This window comes from Mercenaria mercenaria, chromosome 6 (assembly GCF_021730395.1).
Source record: "Mercenaria mercenaria strain notata chromosome 6, MADL_Memer_1, whole genome shotgun sequence".
Taxonomy (NCBI): domain Eukaryota; kingdom Metazoa; phylum Mollusca; class Bivalvia; order Venerida; family Veneridae; genus Mercenaria; species Mercenaria mercenaria.
The window spans coordinates 28,254,053-28,278,599 of NC_069366.1; the positions used below are offsets into that span (position 1 = coordinate 28,254,053).

The 24,547-nt window shown below is 35.9% G+C and overlaps 1 protein-coding gene across 3 annotated transcripts; it reads left to right on the forward strand.

The window, feature by feature from the left end:
• The first annotated feature begins 6,831 nt into the window (after positions 1-6,831).
• Positions 6,832-24,484, forward strand: LOC123549327 (hydroxylysine kinase-like). Of its 3 annotated transcripts, XM_045337332.2 has the most exons (6): positions 6,832-7,211; positions 13,070-13,231; positions 15,156-15,263; positions 18,560-18,684; positions 19,894-20,068; positions 23,441-24,484. In XM_045337332.2, exons 1-6 carry the CDS (start codon positions 7,187-7,189, stop codon positions 23,884-23,886), a joined length of 1,041 nt encoding a protein of 346 aa, XP_045193267.2. In that variant the 5' UTR covers positions 6,832-7,186; the 3' UTR covers positions 23,887-24,484. The 3 variants fall into 3 exon arrangements, with proteins under 3 accessions (XP_045193267.2, XP_045193268.2, XP_045193266.2); XM_045337331.2 differs by lacking the exon at positions 6,832-7,211 and having other exon boundaries at positions 11,649-13,231; XM_045337333.2 differs by lacking the exons at positions 6,832-7,211; positions 15,156-15,263 and having other exon boundaries at positions 11,645-13,231.
• Positions 24,485-24,547: the final 63 nt, after the last annotated feature.

Consider the following 24,547-nt stretch of genomic DNA (forward strand, 5'->3'; position numbering starts at 1 on the left):
TCTCTTTCTTTAGCCTCCGCATCGAAAGAACGATATTTCCTCTGCTCCTGCCAAAACGACATTACGGGAAATGCAGCACGACATAGCGTAAAGACAACATTTATTCACACTACAAAACGGTGCCCTTAAAGAAGTAATCTTTCCGTTCTGTCGTTGTGTCGAGAGCGACACTACGAAACAATGGCAAAACAACAAAATGATAGTTATACTGCCCTTTCATAAGCACATATTTTCTATTTATTTATCGGTGTGTCGTTCTTCCGTCCTCAACCAACAACGGCACGTCAGAACGATTTATTTAACGAGAACAGCAGCACGACAGAACAAAAGCGCGAAACTTATCTATACGCCGACACGGCATCCTAAGACTGTCGCACTTTCGTTCTGTCGACAGAACGAGACATAGTAACCACAAAACATTTTGCCGCAGGGTCACAGACAGGTTTGATAATGGGAAATAATGATTTTGATAATGGAAAATGTTGATGGAATAGTCCATATAGTTATTGTAACTGTTATATTTTCACTTCATAGCACGCAAGGAACTACCTTGTAACAATAGTCAGGTGAGCGATGCAGGATCATCATTGCCCTCCTTCTTTCCAATAACAGAACTTCAGAACAAAATGTTGATCTACTTAACGAAACACGGAATAACTACATGCGCACCGCAGAAAAGTACCGGTGGTGCATACACAGAATTGTTCGCATCACAGAAAGGTAGACTCTGCCATTCTAAATTTGCATGTTCTATTATATGTACAATCAAATTAACTATGCATATCGAGACGCAAGATTTTATAAAATTGGACCTACTATTCGATTCAAAAATAGAGCTTTCATACACAACGAACAAGTGTGGTAAATCAAAGAACTGCAGCCATTATATTTAGAGTTTTTACATTGTTGAGAGTGGATTGTGAGGTGGGATAACCTCATGTGTAGGGATAACGCATGTTTCTTTCCGTGTTATAACATCTGCAGACTCCCGAGGGATTGGTTGGTGCCCGAGAGATTCTGAAGATGTTATAACACGAAGCTGGAACAACTGATACGTATTAGACCTTCCTGCACGAAGTGAACATTTACTAGCGCTATTTTAGCATAAAAGTCGTAAAAAGTAATAAATGAACATAATACTATTGTTTTTAACGATTCTATTTTCAGCTAGCAATGAATAGCCCGCCCGCTTAGTTCCGTAGGGAGATCGCAGGTCTACAGATCGCGGGCTCGAGAGTTCGATCCCCGGGCGGGCGTATGTTCTCCGTGACAAGATAAAGACATTGTGTCTGAAATCATTCGTCGTCCTCTGATTCCTGTGGAGAAATTGGCAGTTACTTGCGGAGCACAGGTCTGTACTGGTACATAATCCAGGAACACAGGTTAGGTTAACTGCCCACCTTTACATAACTGAAATACGGCTATTGGTACTGTTGAAAAACTGCGTTAAACCCAATACAAACAAACAAAAAACAAAAAGCATTAAATAGAATAGAAATAAATCAATAAAAGCTATTTTGATGGCACATTTTTTTTCAACGTAAAATTCATTCATTTTGTACATCGGCATAACAATTTGAATCCATTTCGGTTAAGTATTTTGATCTTTTCAATGCTCGCTGAAAATTTGAACTCCTATCATCAGCCTTTATTAAGAATGCCGTTTATGCATCAAAATTAATATTAAAAAAAAAAAACCTGACAAATGTTGAAATTTTGGTATGAAATTAGTGTAACAAACAGTAGATACCATTGATGAATATTGCAAAACAAAGCAACTCTCCCCACCCCACTCCATTAAGTATTCCATCAGTAAAAATTTAACATTGATTAGTTCTTCCAAGGCATTTGTTTCTTTTTATTGAACATATATATATATCTAAATAAATATTTCTTTTTAGATAAAAAGATTTACGCAAGACTGTTGGACTATGTTGAAGGCGTTACATTCGAGCAAAGTGGGAAGCCCGCGTACCTATTTCATCCTATCGGGACTTTAGTTGGCAAAATCTGCAACATCCTCAAAACTTGTTGTATTTTAAAAGAGGATTTTATATCGAGATTCCTCTTTTTCAGCCAAAACCTTAAAAAAAGGCGCGCCTTTTTTCCAAATTCTGTTTGTCTCTCTTCGTAAATTTTTAGCGAAGAAAAATCAACACGCTTTTCTTCACACATTTAACCTCATCACCTAAAATTTACGTGCTTTTTCCCAATTTACAACATACTTTCTTCGTAAATTTTTCAACGGAAGTAAAAATCAACACATAAAATGACATGTCATGATACATTTATTTCATATATATATAATACATATAATACATAATAAAAATGTTATTTGGAAATTTTAAAATATAATAAAGTTCGTAAATTTACGAACAACCGTTTAATGGCATTTCATAAGAAACAAAAACATACTTAAGTTTTAGCTATAAGATATTATTAATTAAGACAAGTTCGTAAATTTACGAATGGAATAAGTCGTAAAAATTTCATACAAACTGATACATAAATTGGATTTTAAAAGTCTTCAAAAGAAGTAGTTCGTAAATTTACGAAGTTTGCCAAAAGCGATGCTGTTTGGAAATTTTCAAATATAATAAAGTTCGTAAATTTACGAACAACCGTTTAATGGCATTTCATAAGAAGTAAAAACATACTTAAGTTTTAGCGCTAAGATATTATTAATTAAGACAAGTTCGTAAATTTACGAATGGAATAAGTTGTAAAAATTTCATATAAACTAATACATTAATTGGATTTTAAAAGTCTTCAAAAGAAGTAGTTCGTAAATTTACGAAGTTTTATGCATCATTTTAACATTTTTTCATCATCATTAGAGTATAGCGCTACATTTTCAACAACAATCATCAACCCTTGGGTAAAACGCACCATTTCTAACAATTTTCAACATCCTACTATAAATAATTATAGATTATTGGATTTGTATCGAAAAATCTGCATGAGTTCTGCAGCAGAAATTTTGCGCGACTTTTGGAGCGCAATATTATTTCGCGAAAGAACGAGTGCATATTTCTTGATGCAAATCTAATAATCTTTTTATTACACACGCATCTACACTTAAAATTATCATATAAATGATGCAAATTCATTACTAAGCCTGATTGAAAATGGAAATTTTGTCGTTAAAGAACTTTTAAACACGACGACATACATAAAACTTACGTCACAAATGACGGCACACATCCGATATGAAATTTGAACATGAATATGGAAAAATATTGACGTTTTAGGTTCCATTGAAACTTAACGGAGTTTTTAAATGAGTATGTAATAAAAAACGGTATGGTTCACCATTATCAACAGATGTAAACATCGCCGTTGAATGGTTGACAGCAATATTTATTTCAATTACTTAGTACTCTAGCTAAAAAAAGGATTCATGGTCAATAATTAATTCCAGTCATTTTTTTACTTTTTTGAATGAAAATACACACATGTGACCTGTAATTAAAAGTGTAGAGCAACGCGCGAGTTAATGCATTCAATTATGATATAAAGTAGTAGTATGATTTATTTGTACTTTTCATAATGAAATATACGTTCCTAGTTATCAAATATCAACTTAAATTATAGTTTAATTATCTAATTATCTAAAGGGTGTTCCCTATCTGTTTCTGAAAAAGAAAATATTTTGATGTAAATGTGGATGCTAGCTTCTTTAAACCAAGACGATAGCTGGACTACATACTTTAAGTACAAATATTGCGTATCAAAAAGAAGTGCAAAATATTAACACATATTACTTGTTTTTCCTTGAAACATAGTGACAATACTCAAGTGAAATATATCCGGTAGTTTCATAGTGAAATTGTTTTCAAATAAATTTTTCACTAATAAACAATGCAACATTTAAATAAAAATATTGAAAAAATGAAATAATATTGTACACGTAAGATCAGGTAAGTATCATCTTTCCTTCTTGAACACTAGATCATACATTTTCACACGAGTTTATTGTTATTTTATAAAAAAAATATTGCTTCTAGAGGTCAGGCGGCGGAAGATTTCCGATCTCGTACTGAAGCAAACAAATATCCTCTGTATCTGGTAACAGTCTTTCAGATTTGAAAACTATAAACCTTCATCATCACCATTTGATCTGCACAAGGCTTTGGTTGTGGAAAAGTATATAGACAAATATTTACGTGGAGATACAAGAGAAATGGCTCGACAGATAATACATCAATATACGACAAAAATCCAGCCAGTTTTGGATAAGTTGCAACAAGGTAAAGTTATAAATCATGTATCTTACGAATGTTTAACCTTAAGGTCTACCAATTGGTCCGTCTTGGAACCATGGCGATCTCTGATAACTGACAATGCGCAAGAAACAACTTAAAAGTGATATTCATTTTTAAGAAGCCGTCAACTACTTTATAAGCTCACCTGAGCCAAAGGCTCATGGTAAGCTTTTGTGACCGCTCAATGTCCGTCGTCCGTCGTGTGCCCGTCAACAATTCCTAAAAAAATCTTCTTATTGAAAATTACTGGGAGAATTACACCAAACTTCACAGGAATGATCCTTGGGTGGCCCCCTTTCAAAATAGTTCAAAAATTAATTCCAAGCAGAACTCTGGATGCCCTGGCATCCGAAAGAAAAATCTTAAAAAATCTTCTTCTTGTCCAAAACCACAGGGCCTAGGGCTTTGATATTTGGTATGTAGCATCATATAGTAGTTCTCTACCAAGGTTGTTCAAATTATTCCCCTAGGGTCAAGTATGGCCCCGCCCCAGGGGTCACATGGTTTATATAGACTTATAATATTAGGGGGGTGGAATCTTCTTGTCTGAAACCACAAGACCTAGGCCTTTGATATTTGGTATGTAGCATTGCATTATGGTCCTCTACTAAGATTGTTCAAATTATGTCCCTGGGGTAAAAAGAGGCCCCGCCCCAGGGGTCACTTGTATATGAGTTATATAGGAAAATATACTGGCTCTGCCCAGGGGGTACCAAGTTTTACATAGACTTATATAGGAAACACTTTAAAAATCTTTTTGTCTGAAACTGTAAGGTCTAGGCTTTTGATATTGGGTCTGTAGCATTGCCTAGTGGTCCTTTACCAAGATTATTCAAATTATGCCCCTGAGGTGAAAAGAGGCCCAACCCAGGGGATCCCAAGTTTTACATAGACTTATATAGGATTTTAGAAAAAATCTTCTTGCCTGAAACTGCAAGGCCAAGGCTTTTGATATTTGGTATGTTGCATTGCCTTGTGGTCCTCTACCATAATTGTTCAAATTATGCCCCTGGGATGAAAAGAGGCCCTGCCCCGGGGGCCTTAAATTTTACATAGACATATAGATTTTTTCTTCTTATCTGAAAGCTCAAGGCTTATGACTTTGATATTTGGTATGCAGCATTGCTTAGTGGTTCTCTAACAAGATTGTTCAAATTATGCCCCTGGGGTGAAAAGAGGCCCCGCCCCAGGGGTCACTTGTATATGAGTTATATAGGAAAATATACTGCAAAAATCTGATCATATTTCCTAGACTGTTCAATTATAATTACCTGATGACCCCAAGTAATTAGGGGTCACTTAAAATTGACTGTGACCTTGACCTACTGACCTACGTTTTCGTTTTTTAAGATACAGCCTTGAAATTTGGATGACATATACAGTTTTGCACACCGATCTTAACAGCATAGAAATTTGGACCATGTCAATAACTTTTGATAAAGATTTCAATACTCATCTTTAATGTTCTTAGCCCTGACCTACTGACCTATCTTCGTGTTTTTGAAGCTACGGAAAATGATTTGGACCACATGTATAATGTTTGATACAGATTTCAATACTCATCTTGAATAGTCTTAATCATGACCTACTGGCCTACTTTTTCGTTTTTGAAGTTACAGTATAGAAATTTGGACCACCTGTATAATTTTTATACGTGTTTCAATACTCATCTTGAATAGTCTTAATCTAACCCACTGACCTACTTTTTCGTTTTTGAAGTTACAGTTTAGAAATTTGGACCACCTGTATATTTTAATACAGATTTCAATACTTATCTTGAATAGTCTTAATCGTGACCTTCTGACCTACTTTCTTGTTTTTGAAGATGCAGCATGGAAATTTTGACCACATGTAGAACTTTTGATACAGATTTCAATATTCATCTTAAATATTATTAACACTGACCTATTGACCTACTTTCTTTTTTTGAAGCTAGATTTGGACCACCTGTATAATTTTTTAACAGATTTCAGTACTTATCTTAAAGAATGAATCTTTACCATGACCTTCTCACCTAGTTTTTTTTTCGAAACTTTAGCAAAGAATTTTGTTCAAGCAAGCAATTGAACTCCGGTGAGCGATATAGGGCCACCATGGCCCTCTTGTATAGAAAGAGGCTATTTCGTATGTTTTTGCGAATTAAATCTTCACATGACAGTCTTTACATGACTAGATCTACATGTGATTTCATAAACCTTCAAATCAAGAATTTGACCATCAACATTTGATTATCTTACATTATCCGTGGTGAAAAAGGAAAAGCTGAGTATAACAGTTTTTGCAATTGAAACCTTGCATAGCAAAATCAAGAAAATAATTTATACGTATTTGTCCAAGTAGACTATGTCAGTAAACTGTGACAGGTATTGTAACGGATGTTGACAAACCCTGATAATACCTTCTTAGATTTACAGGCAAATTTATTTCTTGACTGTACATTGTTTCATTAAAAGATTGATGTAAATGTTTTAAAAGATGATGACAACAATATGCATGCTAGAATAGCCTACGCTTTGTCTTTTCATCCATTCAAACTGGGGATTTAATGAAGGCGGAATTATAATTTGCGTCTTATTATTTTGCAACTTTGAAGTGGCATCGTAAGAATTATTGTGTACTATAAAGGGAAATCTATGATCATATATATTTTCAGGCTTTATAATTGCTGATATAAACAGTAGAAATATCATTGTAAAACAACTCAAAGACAGAAACACACCCAGTGATTACGTCATAGCAGGAGTCATCGATCTCGGAGACGCTTGCAAAAGCGTTTACTTGTATGAGATTGCAGTTGTAATGGGCGAGTTGATGTTCACATGCTTTTGCTCTATAAACCCGCTAACTGTTAGAAAACAACTGCTTGCAGGAATTAGAGAGCATTTTGAAATGACAGAGCTGGAACTTCCTTTACTGAAGTTATGTATTTGTGTCAGACTTGTACAGGTGCATCTTATCATTGAAAACATTATTCAGACTCAAGACACATACAAGAACATTCCGTACTTTGAAAAGTGTAGATATAACTTCCTAACGGTGTGTAAACATTTGTGGCTGATTAGTGATGAAGATTTCACAGACATTGTGATAAATAAGTGATTGACTACACGATTTGTCAGAGATCTATTACAGAACAGAATTGTTTTCATGCGAAATGAAAAACAGAAAATGATAGGCAAATCTGCGAATTGAGCAAGCGTTTACTGGTCAATTTACCGGTCATATTTTGTCATTCATTTCGCATGAACTCCGATTGTTTTTGCTTGTTTTTGTTTTTTGTTTTTGTTTTTTTTGTATTGGCATTATATTTACTTTCCCTTAGCTTTTATATAAACTGCAAATAATATGGAGTTTTACCGTTAGAATGTGCTAAATCATGTTTAAAGGCTTGTTCTAAACCTTCTTTAAGCAGGCAGGAAGACCTGTTTGTCAGTCTTATTCCATGTCATGCTATTGTCTCCAAACTGTTTTCTTTGATTTTCACATATTTCTAGACATTTCTCAGATATATGAATTTAGACAGCAGAGAACTTTCCATTATAAATAATAGCTTTATGAACATATTTATTTCACCTTGTGAAATTCTGTGGGTTTCAACTTTTTAAAAAAAAAATCTTGTTGATAATTTCACTACCGAAACATCACAATTTCCCTAGAACACTTTACAACCCCTTTCTTTTCAAATCACTGATCACTGATATCTTCTCGAGGTCATCTGTAGTAATTATGCATTCTTTTTCCACGCCGCATAGTTTGCCGGAGACGAAATGTTCGTTATAAATTTTCACATCATCTAATTTTTCGGCTCAAATAACTCTTTTTCAGAAAATTACCCTTCAATTATTTTAGCTCACATGAGCACGAAGTGCTCATGGTGAGCTAAAGTGATCACGCTGTGTCCGTCGTCAGTCTTGCAAGTGTGCGTGCGTGCGTCCGACAGTCCGTCGTCAACAATTTCTTGAAACGACATCTCCAAAACCACTGAATCGATTTTAATGAAACTTACACAAATAATATATGGATGGCCCATTTTCAAAGTTGTTCAAATGGTTCCGGTTTATTGAACATATGCGTCACTATGGTTAAAATAGCTTTGTCAGCTCTCAAACTTTAAATATCTTCTCTGAAGCGATAATACCTGGCATCTTGAAGGATCAAGGCCAGCTAATGTGTGTGCGTGTTTTACTAACATGTACGTTTAATTGTTCGTTTTTTTTCTGCCATTGCCTGTCAAATACAGTATTGCTTAGTTTATTACTTTATTTGATCATGTTTTAAAGGGCAAACCTCTGGGCATGAAAGTTTAACAAAAGTACTGTTATATAGACAAGAACATTCAAACAAATTGGGAATACATTCATCTTCACACAAGTTTCGTTTTTTCTCGAGGAAAACTATTATACATGTTTTTTTGGGAAAGTTCGTTTATAAAATAATCCTGGGATTTCAATGTTCAGCCGTTATTTTCTGGCGAGATTCAAAGTTTCAGAAGAAAAGAAAAGAAAAGAAATTTATTTATATGTTTTCATTTTCTGTTACATGACAACACGAATTTCGCAATATCATGTTGTGTTTTTTTACAGAAATGTTCTATATCTTTATAAGAATAATTTTTCTATATGAATCTATAAAACAACATGATTTATATAAAAAAAACTGGCTACATGTTTAGTTGCTTTCTATGGAGTAATATGCGAGTTTAATTTCCGTGTATTGCCCAAAGCAAAATATTAAGATCAATGCAAAATCCGTGGGAAAGAATTATTGACTTGGGTCATGAATGACACGACTTAAGCTAATGTTAAGGGAGACAATCCAATTTGAAGGGAATTGCTTTAACACAGTCAATAATTAAGGGAGAGAATTCTTGAAAATTCTCGTTAAAAGCTGACCATGAGGAACTGAGTTTTAATTTAAAACGCAACTTGGTTTTAATACCGATTATAGATCTACGCGGATGTAGTGTACTATTTTTGTAGGTTATTTCTAGTTCATTTTGGTCACGTGATGAAGAATTGATTTAGTCATGTGATCAAAGCAAGTATGCTCATTTCATACGCTTTGGTTTTGTTATAAAATATAGATTACGACAAATATGTACTTAAGCAATGCAGTTTTTGATAACGTTGAATCTCAGAAGCTTTCTGAAAGTTAAACAGACTTGAATTAAGTAAAATTTACTGAGGACATGGAACTGCTTGTTGTTCGGTTCCAGATAAGCGTATCGGCCGTAAATTTGTGGTATGGTAAATCTGTGGACACGTTCAAAAACAGTTTTGATAAATTACTGATAAAATAATTAATGGAAGCATAAATATTATAAACATTTTCTGATTAAATCATCCGTTCCGACTTTGTAAATATGTAATATTTTTAGAAAAATGCAGATAAGAAAAACTAATAAGTTGTTAAAATAGATATTTTATAAATATATCAGTCTTATAAATATAATCTTATTGATGAATATAATCATTAAGTTCAAGATATCAATGTTAAAGTATTGTACTCACTTCTTTTAAATCACCCTTCTGTACATCAGTGTACGTGATGTAAACTTGTTCTGTCTTTACAGCTTAAAGGTGAGTGAGTGAGTTGTGTTTTACGGCGAATCGACACAAAATGGTCATATATCGCCGTGCTTAAAGGCGGTTAATTAGATTTTGGTCAACTAATGGATTTGTTCAAAACTTAACAAACTGATCATTTACACTTATTTGTGTTCCCTGAGTTTATAATTAGTTGATGTATCTGGTGTCCATTCCAAACAGGCTCCAGGTACATGTGGGGTTCCTCAAGGGTCCATCCCTAGGCCCCTTTTGTTCTTAGTTTATGTAAATGATATGTCAGCTATTGTTAATAACAAACTTCTATTATATGCTGATGATTCAGGTATTCTTGTCTCTGGAAAAGACATCTCACATATTGAAACTGTTTTATCCAGTGAACTTAAAATTGTAAGTGAATGGCTTGTTGATAACAAGCTTTCTCTACATCTTGGAAAAACAGAGTCAATTCTTTTTGGATCTAAACCCAAGTTAAGGCCTCAATCAAATTTGAACATTACATGTAATGGTACAAGTTTTAAATCTACTAATTTAGTGAAGTACCTTGGCGCAATCTTGGACCAGAATCTTTCTTGTGATGAAATTGCAAGATCTGTGGTTTCTAAAGCAAATGCCCGTCTGAAATTTTCGTATCGTAAGAGTAAATTTCTGACTCTTCACACCAAGAAAATGTTGGTTATGACTCTTATTCAGTGCCACTTTGATTATGTTTGTTCTTTCTGGTATTTCAGTCTGACTAAATACTGGAAAAACAGGCTTCAAACTACGCAAAACAAGATTATTCGGTTTGTCCTTGGTCTTGATAGTATGTCTCATGTTGGTCCTGAGCAGTTTAGGTCCTTGAACTGGTTACCAGTGGTTAAAATGGTGGAACAGTTAACTCTCTGTCATGTGCATAAAATAAAGATGGGTAAAGCCCCTGAGTACATGAATGATAAATTAGTACCCCTTAGCTCCATATATGATCGATGCACAAGGTCTAGAGTAACTGCTTTCCCTAGTCAGGATTCCAGCGTTGGTTATTTGTATACTGATACTGGGCGGTTCTCATTGCCCAAGGTTGGAAGCTTTGGCAAAAAGACTTTTGCCTTCAATGGTATTGCTTTGTGGAATCACATTCCACAGGATCTTAGATATATTACTTGTCCTTCTAAATTCAGACATGCCATCAAAATCCAATGAATGACCAGTTAGTTTTCAAACTTTCTTATTCCATTTTATCTTGTCACTTTTATGTTGTGCATGATATATTTCTGGGTTTTTTTAATACTGACCTCTAGGTGTCTAATACTAAAATACCGTGATAGTAATGTGTGACATAAATACTGTGATAATACTTAAAACTAAATTATCTGTGATACATTTGATTTAAAGGTTTAATATGTAACTTATTCTTAAAACAAATACATGACTTTCTGTGTCATGCCGCCAATAGCAGGGACCACAATGGAAATAAGGGGAACTTTTGTTTCTCTTTTTGTTTTATCCCTGGTATTGGTGTGCATTTCATGGTTTAGAATGTATGTATGATTGTATTAGTCTGCTTGCCACCATATTGTTGTTATATATCATGCATCTGTTTTATTGCCATGTTTTATAATTGATATATGTACACTTTTACTAAATAAAATCTATCTCGAGGGCTGAGCGCGAAACTATTGTAACTGTATATGAATAAAGAACAAGATACAATAGTTTCGCGCTCAGCCCACGATCTATCTATCTATCTATCTATCTATCTATATACACATCAAATTTTCACTGGAAGTATTTTTAAAATTTGATTTTCATATCCTGGTTGCCCAACCAAGCTTGCGTTATTTTAGCATAAGTATAAATTTAATAAACACATTTTGCATAAGGAATGATATGAATATAAGCACTATTGTATTAAAGTTGTGAAAGATTTGCTTTGACAAGTACATATTTTGCCAAAATTGATTAAAAATGTAAGTTTATAAAATTATTATTACCTCCCTTTGTCTGTCCTGGTTGCGCAACCAAGATAAATTGAAAAAAGATTAATTCCGAAGCTACGCGCTGTTTTACAATTTGTCGTTTGTTTCAGTTTGTTGAAATATCCCAAATATCCTCAATGAATGCCAGTTTTAATCATTGTAATATTGCTTTCCTGAATATTTTAACATGTATGAATATTACAATAATTAAAAGTAATTTCAACATTTCTGAAAATAGACAACAGCCCAATGTAACATTTTGTGAAAAGGTAACAAAATATCATATACAAGTTTTAGTTCATTTTCATCACTTTTAGAACGCTAGCAAATACATTGTATATTGAAGATACAATAAAAATGCTCTACCCGCCAGTTCTATTATGAAGTCACGAATGAAATTATCAAACTTTCGACCCAACATATACCTAATATTACTTTTTCTAACTGTACTTGTATCGATGTCTTTATTTGGTAGGAAAAACGGCATGAAAAACATGTCTTTTTCTGGTCACAGACGCCGCGACCATAAAACACCCAAATGAAGACTTTTGTTTGATGGGCGGGATGGGTAGTTGACACCTTAACCACCGCTCCCCCTATTTCATCCTTGCCACCTGCTTAGCCGTTATAGTCAAATGGGCATGAAAGTTAAAGACCCACCACGACCTAGTGACCTTCTTTTTTCTCCCACAAGAACTTCGTGAAAATCATTCTAATTATACTGGTATAATACAGCTATATTACATGATGACAGGTGGACAATTTAGGCCCTCCCTGAATTAATATGTTTTCACAACTTCATCTACAAACGTATTCAGTCAATCGATTTCAGTATAAGTTTAAAAACATAGATAAATAACTATCCTACCCTGTAGAAACAAAGTTTGATCCAAACTCAGCTTGATATATCAAAAACTGTTCTTTATGCTACATTTATCCAATACAATGTTTGGACATTAAACACATTGTCTTGGCCTTATACGTCACAATAAATTTGTTAATAGATACTTGTAGTTCTCACTTTTTTCATGCAAATCATGTATAATTACCATCATGGAAATACAAAAGAAAACAGTTATTTTATGTCGGGTCTTTAAAATTCCTCGCCACCTCAACCCATATGTATATTTAATGGAGCGTGAAATGGAGCGTGAATGTGTATCATAAAATGTAAATAACTTCAATATCATACTACCAGTAGTAGTTGTTTTGTTAAACATATAGTGTAGAATGAACATGAAAGAATACATAAGTGAAAATGACATTGTCGTTTTCATTTCAGAAAAATATTCTCTCCAGGTCTTAGAAATGACAGAAATGGAGGGATATGAGGATTTTAATCTAATGGTTCGAGTCCACATCAAGCCGGAATCTGCAAATGATAGAGCTGAAAAGGTTTATGTGCTTAAAATTTCGCATTTTTCAACGGACAGACATACGCTGGGTAAGTTTGTATTTTACATATGTTTTAGCTCCCAGAACTTCGAAAACTGAAATTCGATTTCAAGCTAACTTTGAATTCCGAGATGAGTCGAAGACCAAAAATTAATTTTATTACATGTCGAATTACGCGTCAGTGATAAATTTGGAACATGATCGAAATTCAGATTTTCAAAAGTCGATTTTTGAGCTTGGACTGAATTTCGATTTTTGAGCTGGCTCGAAATTCGATTAATTTGTCATGAAAATACAGTTTATAATGGATCCGTCCGCTTAGCTCAATAGGGAGAGCGCCGATCTACGGAGAGTGAGTTCGATCCTCGGGCGGGCCGTATGTTCTCCGAGACGATTGTGTCTGAAATCATTCGTCCTCCACCTCTTATTCATGTGGGGAAGTTGGCAGCTACTTGCTAAGAACAGGTTTGTACTGGTACAAAATCCCGGAACACTGGTCAGGTTAACTGCCCGCCGTTACATAACTGAAATACTGTTGAAAAACGGCGTTAAAACCCAACACAAAACAAAACAAAAATAGTTTATAATGTATGTTTATCAGTTACATACCTGCGCCCTTCATGTGTGATTACTTTTCGTACGTAGACGTTCAGCAACAATTTTAATATCAACAGATTCGAGACTTTATCTCTTGAGTAATATTCATGAAATTTCCACAGAATGTATTTTGTATGGTGGCAAGTTCCTGTCATTTATTCTCGTTCTGTGTCCCGCCCCTTCCCCATACCCCCACTTCCCTTCATAATAACGACAGACTGATAATATTTTAATGGCTTTTCGTTGGTTGAAACAACGAGATAATGGCAAAACAACAAAATGATAGTTCTTTCGCCCTGTCATAATTATATATTTTCTTTCGCCCCGCCACAACAACAGAACGACGAACGTTGTATTTAACGAGAATCGCAGCGCAACCGAACGACAGAACGCGACATTAAGATACACGCCGAAAATGCAACCTAAAACTGTTGCATTTTCATTCTGTCGACAAAACAAAACAACAGGGACATATCCTTTCCGTAGCCGTAACGTACTAAAACGTATTAGCCTCTGATGGCCCTTTCACGCTTCCGTAAAATCAACATTTAAACACAAAATTCATTTTGAAAATATTTCTGAAATGCCTAGGTCTGCAGCCCTCAAATACGGAAATATCTGACATGCGAGGCATGTTCTGACATTTAAGACAACATCAAAAAGGACCTTTTGAACGATTTCACGAATTTCCAAAAATCTCCATGTACCCTTGCTCCGTTACGGACCCCTGTGGAATTTGTGTTATTTCCGAGTGCAAATATATTTTCGTAGATGAAAAGCTGACATGTCATGCTAAAGCCCGGGAATTTTCAAATTGTAAGAAAGTGCTCAAATTGACTACCTATTAGCCAAGAAAAGGGAAAGAAAAGAAAAAGAAGAAGTCCACGCGCAGTGACCCCTGCGCGTGAACCTTGCCTATAAACCAAAGAAGTATAAATACATTTATTTTTATAGCTCTTTGTATAGACCAATGCAAAGCCGACTTTCGTTTTCAAGATTAGCCCGTGTATTCTTCCGGGAAAAGCTGAAGGTCGCCTGACGTCATTTTCTGTGTTTCCAAAAAACATACGTATGCCTGGCAAGATTGTATAAATCAAACTCCAACACAGTGTTACCTCACTTATCGGTACAGTTCGACAATTGTCCTGCGCGGAGGTTGTGTATAAATATGTGCCGGTGCCCTCCTAAGGATATGCAGACAGAATTTTGCCGCAAGATCACAGGCAATTTTGATAATGGGAAATAATATTTAAATGGTACACCATAGTTATGGCTATTGATTTCTCAAAATTGTTATATTTCTCTTCAAAGCACGTAAAGAACAATTCAAGTGAACGATACAGGACCATCATTGCCCTCTTGCTTTTTAATTTCAGAACTTCAGAATAAAATGTTGATCCACTTAACTAAACACGGAATTATGACATGTACACCACAGAAAACTTCCAGTGGTGCATACACAGAATTGTTCACATCACAGAAAGGTAAACTGTGCCATTATTTTCATCTTTTCTAAGTCTGCATGTTCTATTACATGTGGCAGCCCGCCCGCTTAGCTCAATAGGGAGAGAACAGATATACGGATCGCGGGGTTTTGAGTTCGAGCTATGGGCGAGGCGTATGTTCTCCTTAACGATTTCATAAAAGACATTGTGTCTGAAATCATTCGTTCTCCACCTCTGATTCATGTGGGGAAGTTGACAGTTACTTGCGGGGAACAGTTTTGTACTGGTACAGAATCCAGGAACACTGGTAAGGTTAATCGCCCGCTGTTACATAACTGAAATACTGTTGAAAAACGGCGTTAAACCCAAAACAGACAGACAGTCTATTACATGTGCAATCAAAGACTGTGTCTAAATTAACTAAGCGTATCGAGACGCAAGATATTATAAAATTGGACGTACTGTTTGATAAAATTAGATCTTTCATACACAACGTTACGTTGAACGTACAAGTGTGGTAAATTCCGAACGAGAGCTTACTCGAAGATTTCCCCGAAGCCATTTTAAAGACGCGTTGAGTGGATGGTGGGCTTCTTAGATTTAGATTTTTATTTTTGTGTATAAATGCGTTTAGAGTGGATTATGGGATGGGCGGTTTAAGGTGGTGTCCTTGTCGTGTATCTATTTATGTCAGAGAAAAATTGTGGGCTCTTTGTCTTTAGCTGAATTCCATGCAGGTGTTAGAGATCTTAAAACAGGCTTCCTTCGCAGCATTTTGCCTAATGTCTAAAATATAAGTATTTTTTCTTATTAAGCTATACTGATTGTATTAAAAGAATCCAATACAAATGGATTCAAATTGCAATTTCGATGTACAAAAAGGCTGAATTTTACATTGAAAAAAAATGTGCCATCAGAATAGATTTTATTCTTCTCTTATTGGCGTTCACTGACTACACCACCACCCCTGATCCAGCAATGAAGGATGCCGTCTTCTTCAGGCCCTCCAACTTGCAGTGCATTTTAATCCTCACTGGGGTGCTGTTTGGCTACACACTTTTCCTTTGGTTCTCCAGACGTGGACATTTCTGCAGAATGTGCTCAACAGTTTGTTGATATAGGCCACAGGGGCACAGCGGAGAAGGAGACAATTTAAGCTTTGTGTACATATGGGCATTTAACCTGTTATGTCCTGTGCGAAGCCTAAAGACGATGACTTGTTCCCATTTGTCTAGTAGGTGGTAGCAACCAATGCTTGGCATTGGCTTTGTCAGTGCTTTGATCATTATCACCTTCTCCTCGTGAGTAATGGCATTTTGTGGCTGGTCTGTAGCTCCAAGTTTGGCTAATCTGTCTGCATTCTCATTTCCAAGCACCCCACAGTGTGCAAGTATCCATTGTAGGGACACAACTCTTGTTTTGCATAGGCTGAAAAGTGCCCCGGAGATGGATGGTTGTCTGGAATTTTCCAGTGATTGGACAAGTGACAGATCACCCGTGAAGATATCACGTTGGGGCAGCTCTCTTGAGACTCCTTAATGAGTTTAAAAGCCTGTTTGATGGCCTCAACCTCTGCTTTATAGCTGGAACCTCTAGGAATACATTTTTGGCTGCCTGGAGTAGGGCTGCATTATATGTGATTTTGTTGATGTCTCTGCCTTCAGTACGAATTAGTCTGCAGATTTCATCTGTAAGCTCTCTGTATCTTTTCCAGTCAGCCTTTTTGTAGTTCCAACGAGGTAAGCTTGGTTCCTGTATGGTTCTGTACTGCATTGTGAGGTAAACAGGGCGGTGATCGCTACCATCTAGTTGCTGGCCTACTTCTCTTGCAATATTCTTGTGGATGTCTTCAGCGCAGAAACCAAGATCAGGAGTGGAAGTGGTGTGCCAACGTCTGGAATAGAAAGTGTCCTGATCGTCGGGGTTGTTGATCAGCAACAAGTTGTGATCATCTTGCCAAGACTCTACCTCTTCTCCACGCCTGTCTGTGGTCATATCCTCAGCTCTGTGAGTGACTGTTGAAGTCGCCAATGACTAGGAAGTTTGAGTCCTGCACTGGGGTCGTGTCAAGGGATAGAGGTTTGTCATTTGGAGAGTAGAGGTTGACAACATTTAACTCAACATCTCTAGGTTTTAAGCGTAACACCTGATACTCGGAGTCATCCATGTGCACGGTGATCTGCGTTGCTGCTATGTTGTTTCTCACCAGTGTTAGGATTCCTCCCCTGCTCCTAACAAACCTGTCACAACGGAAGCAATGGTATCCTCTAATCTTGAAGGATTTGTCCTCGCTAAGGTGAGTCTCTTGAATGCAGCAGACCTGAATGTCCTTATCAAACAGGATGTTCTCTAACTCCATTTTTTTATTGAAGAGTCCTTCTGCATTCCAATGCATAACCTTGAAAGGTTGCATTGGCTTCTTTTTTGTTCCCGTGTAACCGGTAGATTTCCTACCTCAGGCGATGGGAGTTACCTAAAGTAGTATAAGGTGGACTCTGTCGAGGCTCAGAGCCCGGTACTGATTCTCCTGTCATGGTGTGAGTGCATTATACCATGGTTTGTTAGAGAGCGCCAACTGGCCTGGTACATCTGTCTTTAGTTCTCTAGGTTTAATGTTGGGGTTACCTCTCCCTTAGATCCCAGCCAAAAGACCTACCCTGGAATCACAGGGGATCTGTTCATGGGCAACAGGACATATCCACACACCGCTGGGCCTTATATGCCGCATGTCTGGGGGCAGACCTCCTCCGAGTCCTATACAGTTCTGCCTGAGGCCGCAGGGTGCTCACTATCTATGTGTCGCCACGAGGAGGCACTGCATAGGGCTTGTCTACAGAGAGGTTATGAACTGGCAGGGAAGACTTACGCACTTGGCTTCGTTTTTGCCCAAAGAGCTAGCCAGCGGCAGAAACTGAAAGCGGAAGGTGACAAGCACACAACACACAGCGCACCACACTAGACGCATCCTTAGCCAATTTGACACACAAAGTTTTTATTGATTTCAGATCTATTCAATGCTGGCTTAAACTTTGAACTCGTATTATCAGCCTTTGAGATCTTAAAAATGTCGTTTATTCATCAAGTATTGAGAAAGAACTGACAAACTTTGAAACTTTGGTATGGGATTAGTGCACCAAACAGTAGATACCATTGGTGTATTTTGCAAAACAAAGCAAACCCCTCCCCTCACTCTCCACCCTCCCCCCCCCCCCCCCCCCAAAAAAAAAAGAAAGAAAAAAAAAGAAAAAAAGTGTTCAACACATATTAGTTCTCCTAAGGCATTTGTGTTTTTCACTGAACTTGTGTTTGTTGTTTTATATAACATTTCTTTTTAGATAAAAAGGTTTACGCAAGACTGTTGGACTATGTTGAAGGCGTTACATTTGAGGCAAGTGGGAAGCCCGCGTACCTACTTCATCCTATCGGGACTTTAGTTGGCAAAGTCTGCAACATCCTCCAGGTATGATGCATCATTTTCAACATTTTTCATCATTATTAGGGTATAGCACAACATTTTTCATCATTATTAGGGTATAGCGCAACATTTTTCATCATTATTAGGGTATAGCGCAACATTTTTCATCATTATTAGGGTATAGCATAACATTTTTCATCATTATTAGGGTATAGCGCAACATTTTTCACAACATTTTTCATCATTATTAGGGTATAGCGCAACATTTTTCATCATTATTAGGGTATAGCACAACATTTTTCAACAACTTTCATCATTATTAGGGTATAGCGCAACATTTTTCATCATTATTAGGGTATAGCGCAACATTTCCCATCATTATTAGGGTATAGCGCAACATTTTTCATCATTATTAGGGTATAGCGCAACATTTCCCATCATTGTTAGGGTATAGCGCAACATTTTTCATCATTATTAGGGTATAGCACAACATTTTTCATCATTATTAGGGTATAGCGCAACATTTTTCAACAACTTTCATCATCCTTTGAGTAAGACTGGTTGACTGCAATATTTATTTCAAATACACTAGCTAAAATTAAAAAAAGATTTATTATTGATATTTAATTCCAGGTATTTTGTTTCTTTTTGTATGAAGATACACACATGTAACCTATAAAGTGTAGAGAAATGCGCGAGTTAACGCATTAAATTATGATATAAAGTACATGTAGTAGTAAAAAAATTTATTTGTACTTTTCATAATAACATATACGTTCCTAGTTATCAAACATCAACTTCATTTAACAGAGCTTCCCTACCTGTTTCTGAAATAATATTGTGATGTAAATGTGGATGCTATCTGCTTTAGACCCAGACAATGGCTAGACTATATACCTAAAATACAAAAATGTGTAATATTCTAAAGAAGTATAAGATATTAACATATATATTACATATTTCCGTGAATCATTGAAATACTCTACTGATATATATTCGGTAGTTTCATAGTGAAATTTTTTCAAATATATTTTTCACTAACAATGCAACATTTAAATACAAATATTGAAAAAATGAAATAATATTGTACACGTAAGATCAGGTAAGTATCATCTTTCCTTCTTGAACACTAGATCATACATTTTCACTCGAGTTTATTGTTATTTTATAAAAATATTGCTTCTAGAAGTCAGGCGGCGGAAGATTTCCGATCTCGTACTGAAGCAAACAAATATCCTCTGTATCTGTTAACAGTCTTTCAGATTTGAAAACTATAAACCTTCATCATCACCATTTGATCTGCACAAGGCTTTGGTTGTGGAAGAGTATATAGACAAATATTTACACGGAGATACAAGAGAAATGGCTCGACAGATATTACATCAATATACGACAAAAATCCAGCCAGTTTTGGACAAGTTGCAACAAGGTAAAGTTATAAATCATGTATCTTACGAATGTATTAACCTTAAGGCCTACCAATTGGTCCGTCTTGGAACCATGGCGATCTCTAATAATTGACAATGCGCAAGAAACAACTTAAAAGTGATATTCATTTTTAAGAAGCCGTCAACTTCTTTATAAGCTCACCTGAGCCAAAGGCTCATGGTGAGCTTTTGTGACCGCTCAATGTCCGTCGTCCGTCGTGTGCCCGTCAACAATTCCTAAAAATATCTTCTTACTGAAAATTACTGGGAGAATTACACCAAACTTCACAGGAATGATCCTTGGGTAGCCCCCTTTCAAAATTGTTCAAAAATTAAATTCCAAGCAGAACTCTGGTTGCCTTGGCAACCGAAAGGAAAAACTTTTTAAAAAAATCTTCTTGTCCAAAACCACAGGGCCTAGGGCTTTGATATTTGGTATGTAGCATCATATAATAGTTCTCTACCAAGACTGTTCAAATTATTCCCCTAGGGTCAAGTATGGCCCCGACCCAGGGGTCACATGATTTATATAGACTTATAATATTGGGGCGGGGGGAATCTTCTTGTCTGAAACCACAAGACCTAGACCTTTGATATTTGGTATGTAGCATTGCATTATGGTCCTCTACTAAGATTGTTCAAATTATGTGCCTACGGTGAAAAGAGGCTCTGCCCAGCGGGTACCAAGTTTTACATAGACTTATATAGGGAACACAATAAAAATCGTTTGTCTGAAACTGCAAGGTCTAGGCTTTTGATATTTGGTATGTAGCATTGCCTAGAGGTCCTTTACCAGATTATTCAAATTATGCCCCTGAGGTGAAAAGAGGCCCCACCCAGGGGGTCCCAAGTTTTACGTAGACTTATATAGGATTTAGGAAAAAATCCTCTTGCCTGAAACTGCAAGGCCAAGGCTTTTGATATTTGGTATGTTGCATTGCCTTGTGGTCCTCTACCATAATTGTTCAAATTATGCCCCTGGGGTGAAAAGAGGCCCGGCCCCGGGAGCCCCAAGTTTTACATAAAAAAAAATCTTATCAGAAAGCTCAAGGCTTATACCTTTGATATTTGGTATGTAGCATTGCTTAGTGGTTCTCTAACAAGATTGTTCAAATTATGTCCCTGGGGTGAAAAGAGGCCCCGCCCCAGGGGCCACTTGTATATGAGTTATATAGGAAAATATACTGCAAAAATCTGATCATATTTCCTAGACTGTTCAATTATAATTACCTGATGACCCCAAGTAATTAAGGGTCACTCAAAATTGACTGTGACCTTGACCTACTGACCTACGTTTTTGTTTTTAAGATACAGCCTTGAAATTTGGATGACATATACAGTTTTGCACACCGATCTTAACAGCATAGAAATTTGGACCACGTCAATAACTTTTGATAAAGAATTCAATACTCATCTTTAACGTTCTTAGCCCTGACCTACTGACCTACTTTTGTGTTTTTGAAGCTACGGAAAATGATTTGGACCACATGTATAATGTTTGATACAGATTTCAATACTCATCTTGAATAGTCTTAATCATGACCTACTGGCCTACTTTTTCGTTTTTGAAGTTACAGTATAGAAATTTGGACCACCTGTGTAATTTTTATACATGTTTCAATACTCATCTTGAATAGTCTTAATCATGACCCACTGACCTACTTTTTCGTTTTTGAAGTTACAGTATAGAAATTTGGACCACCTGTATATTTTTATACAGATTTCAATACTTATCTTGAATAGTCTTAATCGTGACCTTCTGACCTACTTTCTTGTTTTTGAAGATACAGCATGGAAATTTTGACCACATGTAGAACTTTTGATATAGATTTCAATACTCATCTTAAATATTATTAACCCTGACCTACTGACCTACTTTCTTGTTTTTGAAGCTACAGCAAAGAGATTTGGACCACCTGTATATTTTTTAGCTTACCTGTCACAAAGTGACAAGGTGAGTTTTTGTGACCGCTTGATGTCCGTCGTCAGTCGTCCGTCGTGCGACGTCACTTGATTTTACATAGGAAAATCTTAAAAAATCTTCTTCTCAAAACCCAGAAGCCCTAGAGCTTAGATATTTGATATATAGCATAACCTAGTGGACCTCTACTAAAGTTGTTCAAATCATGACCCCGGGGTCAAAATTGACCCCGCCCTAGGGGTCACTTGATTGTACATAGAAAAATCTTCAAAATTTTCTAAAAATAAACCAGAAGGCCTAGAGCTTAGAAATTTCACATGTAGCATTGCCTAGTGGACCTCTACAATATTTGTTCAAATCATGACCCCTGGGGTCAAAATTGACCCCGCCCCAGGGGTCACTTGATTTTACATCGGAAAATCTTCAATTTTTTAAAAAAAATAAACCAGAAGGCCTAGATCTTAGATATTTGACATGTAGCATTGCCTAGTAGACTTCTACAAGATTTGTTCAAATCATGACCCCCGTTCCATGGGGTTACTTGATTGTACATAGAAAAATCTTCAAAATTTTCTAAAAATAAACCAGAAGGCCTAGAGCTTAGATATTTGACATGAAGCATTGCCTAGTGGACCTCTACAAAATGTGTTCAAATCTTGACCCCCCAGGTCAAATTGACCAAGCCCCAGGGGTTACTTGATTGTTCATTAGGAAATCTTCATAAAGTTGCTAAAATAATCCATAAGGCCTAGATCTTAAATATTTGATATGTAACATTGCCTAGTAGACTTCTAAAAACTTTGTTCAAATCATGACCCCATTTTTTTCGAAACTTTACCAAAGAAATTTGTTCAAGCAAGCAATTGAACTCAGGTGAGCGATATAGTGCCATCATGGCCCTCTTGTATAGAAAGAGGCTATTTCGTGTGTTTTTGCGAATTAAATCTTCACATGACAGTCTTTACATGACTAGATCTACATGTGAATTCATAAACCTTCAAATCAAGAATTTGACCATCAACATTTGATTATCTTACATTATCCGTGGTGAAAAAGGAAAAGCCGAGTATAACATTTTTTGCAACTGAAACCTTGCATAGCAAAATCAGGAAAATAATTTATACGTATTTGTCCAAGTAGGCTATGTCAGTAAATTGTGACAGATATTGTAACGGATGTTGACAAACCCTGATAATACCTTCTTAGATTTACAGGCAAATTTATTTCTTGACTGTACATTGTTTCAGAAAAAGATTGATGTAAATGTTTTAAAATATGATGACAACAATATGCATGCTAGAACAGCCTACGCTTTGTCTTTTCATCCATTCAAACTGGGGATTTAATGAAGGCGGAATTATAATTTGCGTCTCATTATTTTGCAACTTTGAAGTGACATCGTAATAATTATTGTGTACTATAAAGGGAAATCTATGATCATATATATTTTCAGGCTTTATAATTGCTGATATAAACAGTAGAAATATCATTGTAAAACGACTCAAAGACAGAAACACACCCAGTGATTACGTCATAGCAGGAGTCATCGATCTCGGAGACGCTTGCAAAAGCGTTTACTTGTATGAGATTGCAGTTGTAATTGGCGAGTTGATGTCCACAAGCTTTTGCTCTATAAACCCGCTAACTGTTGGAAAACAACTGCTTGCAGGAATTAGAGAGCATTTTGAAATGACAGAGCTGGAGCTCCATTTACTGAAGTTATGTATTTGTGTCAGACTGGTACAAGTACATCTTATTATTGAAAACATTATTCATACTCAAGACACACACAAGAACATTCCGTACTTTGAAAAGTGTAGACATAACTTCCTAAAGGTGTGCAAACAATTGTGGCTGATTAGTGATGAAGATTTCACAGACATTGTGATAAATAAGTGATTGACTACACGATTTGTCAGAGATCTATTACAGAACAGAATTGTTTTCATGCGAAATGAAGAACAGAAAATGATACGCAAATCCGCGAACTGCGCAAGCGTTTACTGGTCAGTTTACCGATCATACTTTGTCATTAATTTCGCATGAACTCCGATTTTTTTTTGATTTTCTTTTTTTTGTATTGGCATTATATTTACTTTCCCTCAGCTTTTTTATAAACTACAAATAATATGGAGTTTTAGAATGTCTTAAATCATGTTTAAAGGCTTGTTCTAAACCTTCGCATGAACTCCGATTTTTTTTTGTGCTTGTTTTTTGTTATATTGGCATTGTATTTACTTTCCCTCAGCTTTTTTATAAACTGCAAATAATATGGAGTTTTAGAATGTGTTAAATCATGTTTAAAGGCTTGTTCTAAACCTTCTTTAAGCAGGCAAAAAGACTTGTTCAATGAACACTGTTTGTCAGTCTTATTCCATGTCATGCTATTGTCTCCAAACTGTTTTCTTTGATTTTCACATATTTCTAGACATTTCTTGGATATATGAATTTAGACAGCAGAAAATTTTCCATTATAAATAATAGCTTTATGAACATATCTATTTCACCTTGTGAAATTCTGTGGGTTTCAATTTTAAAAAAAAAAATCTTGTTGATAATT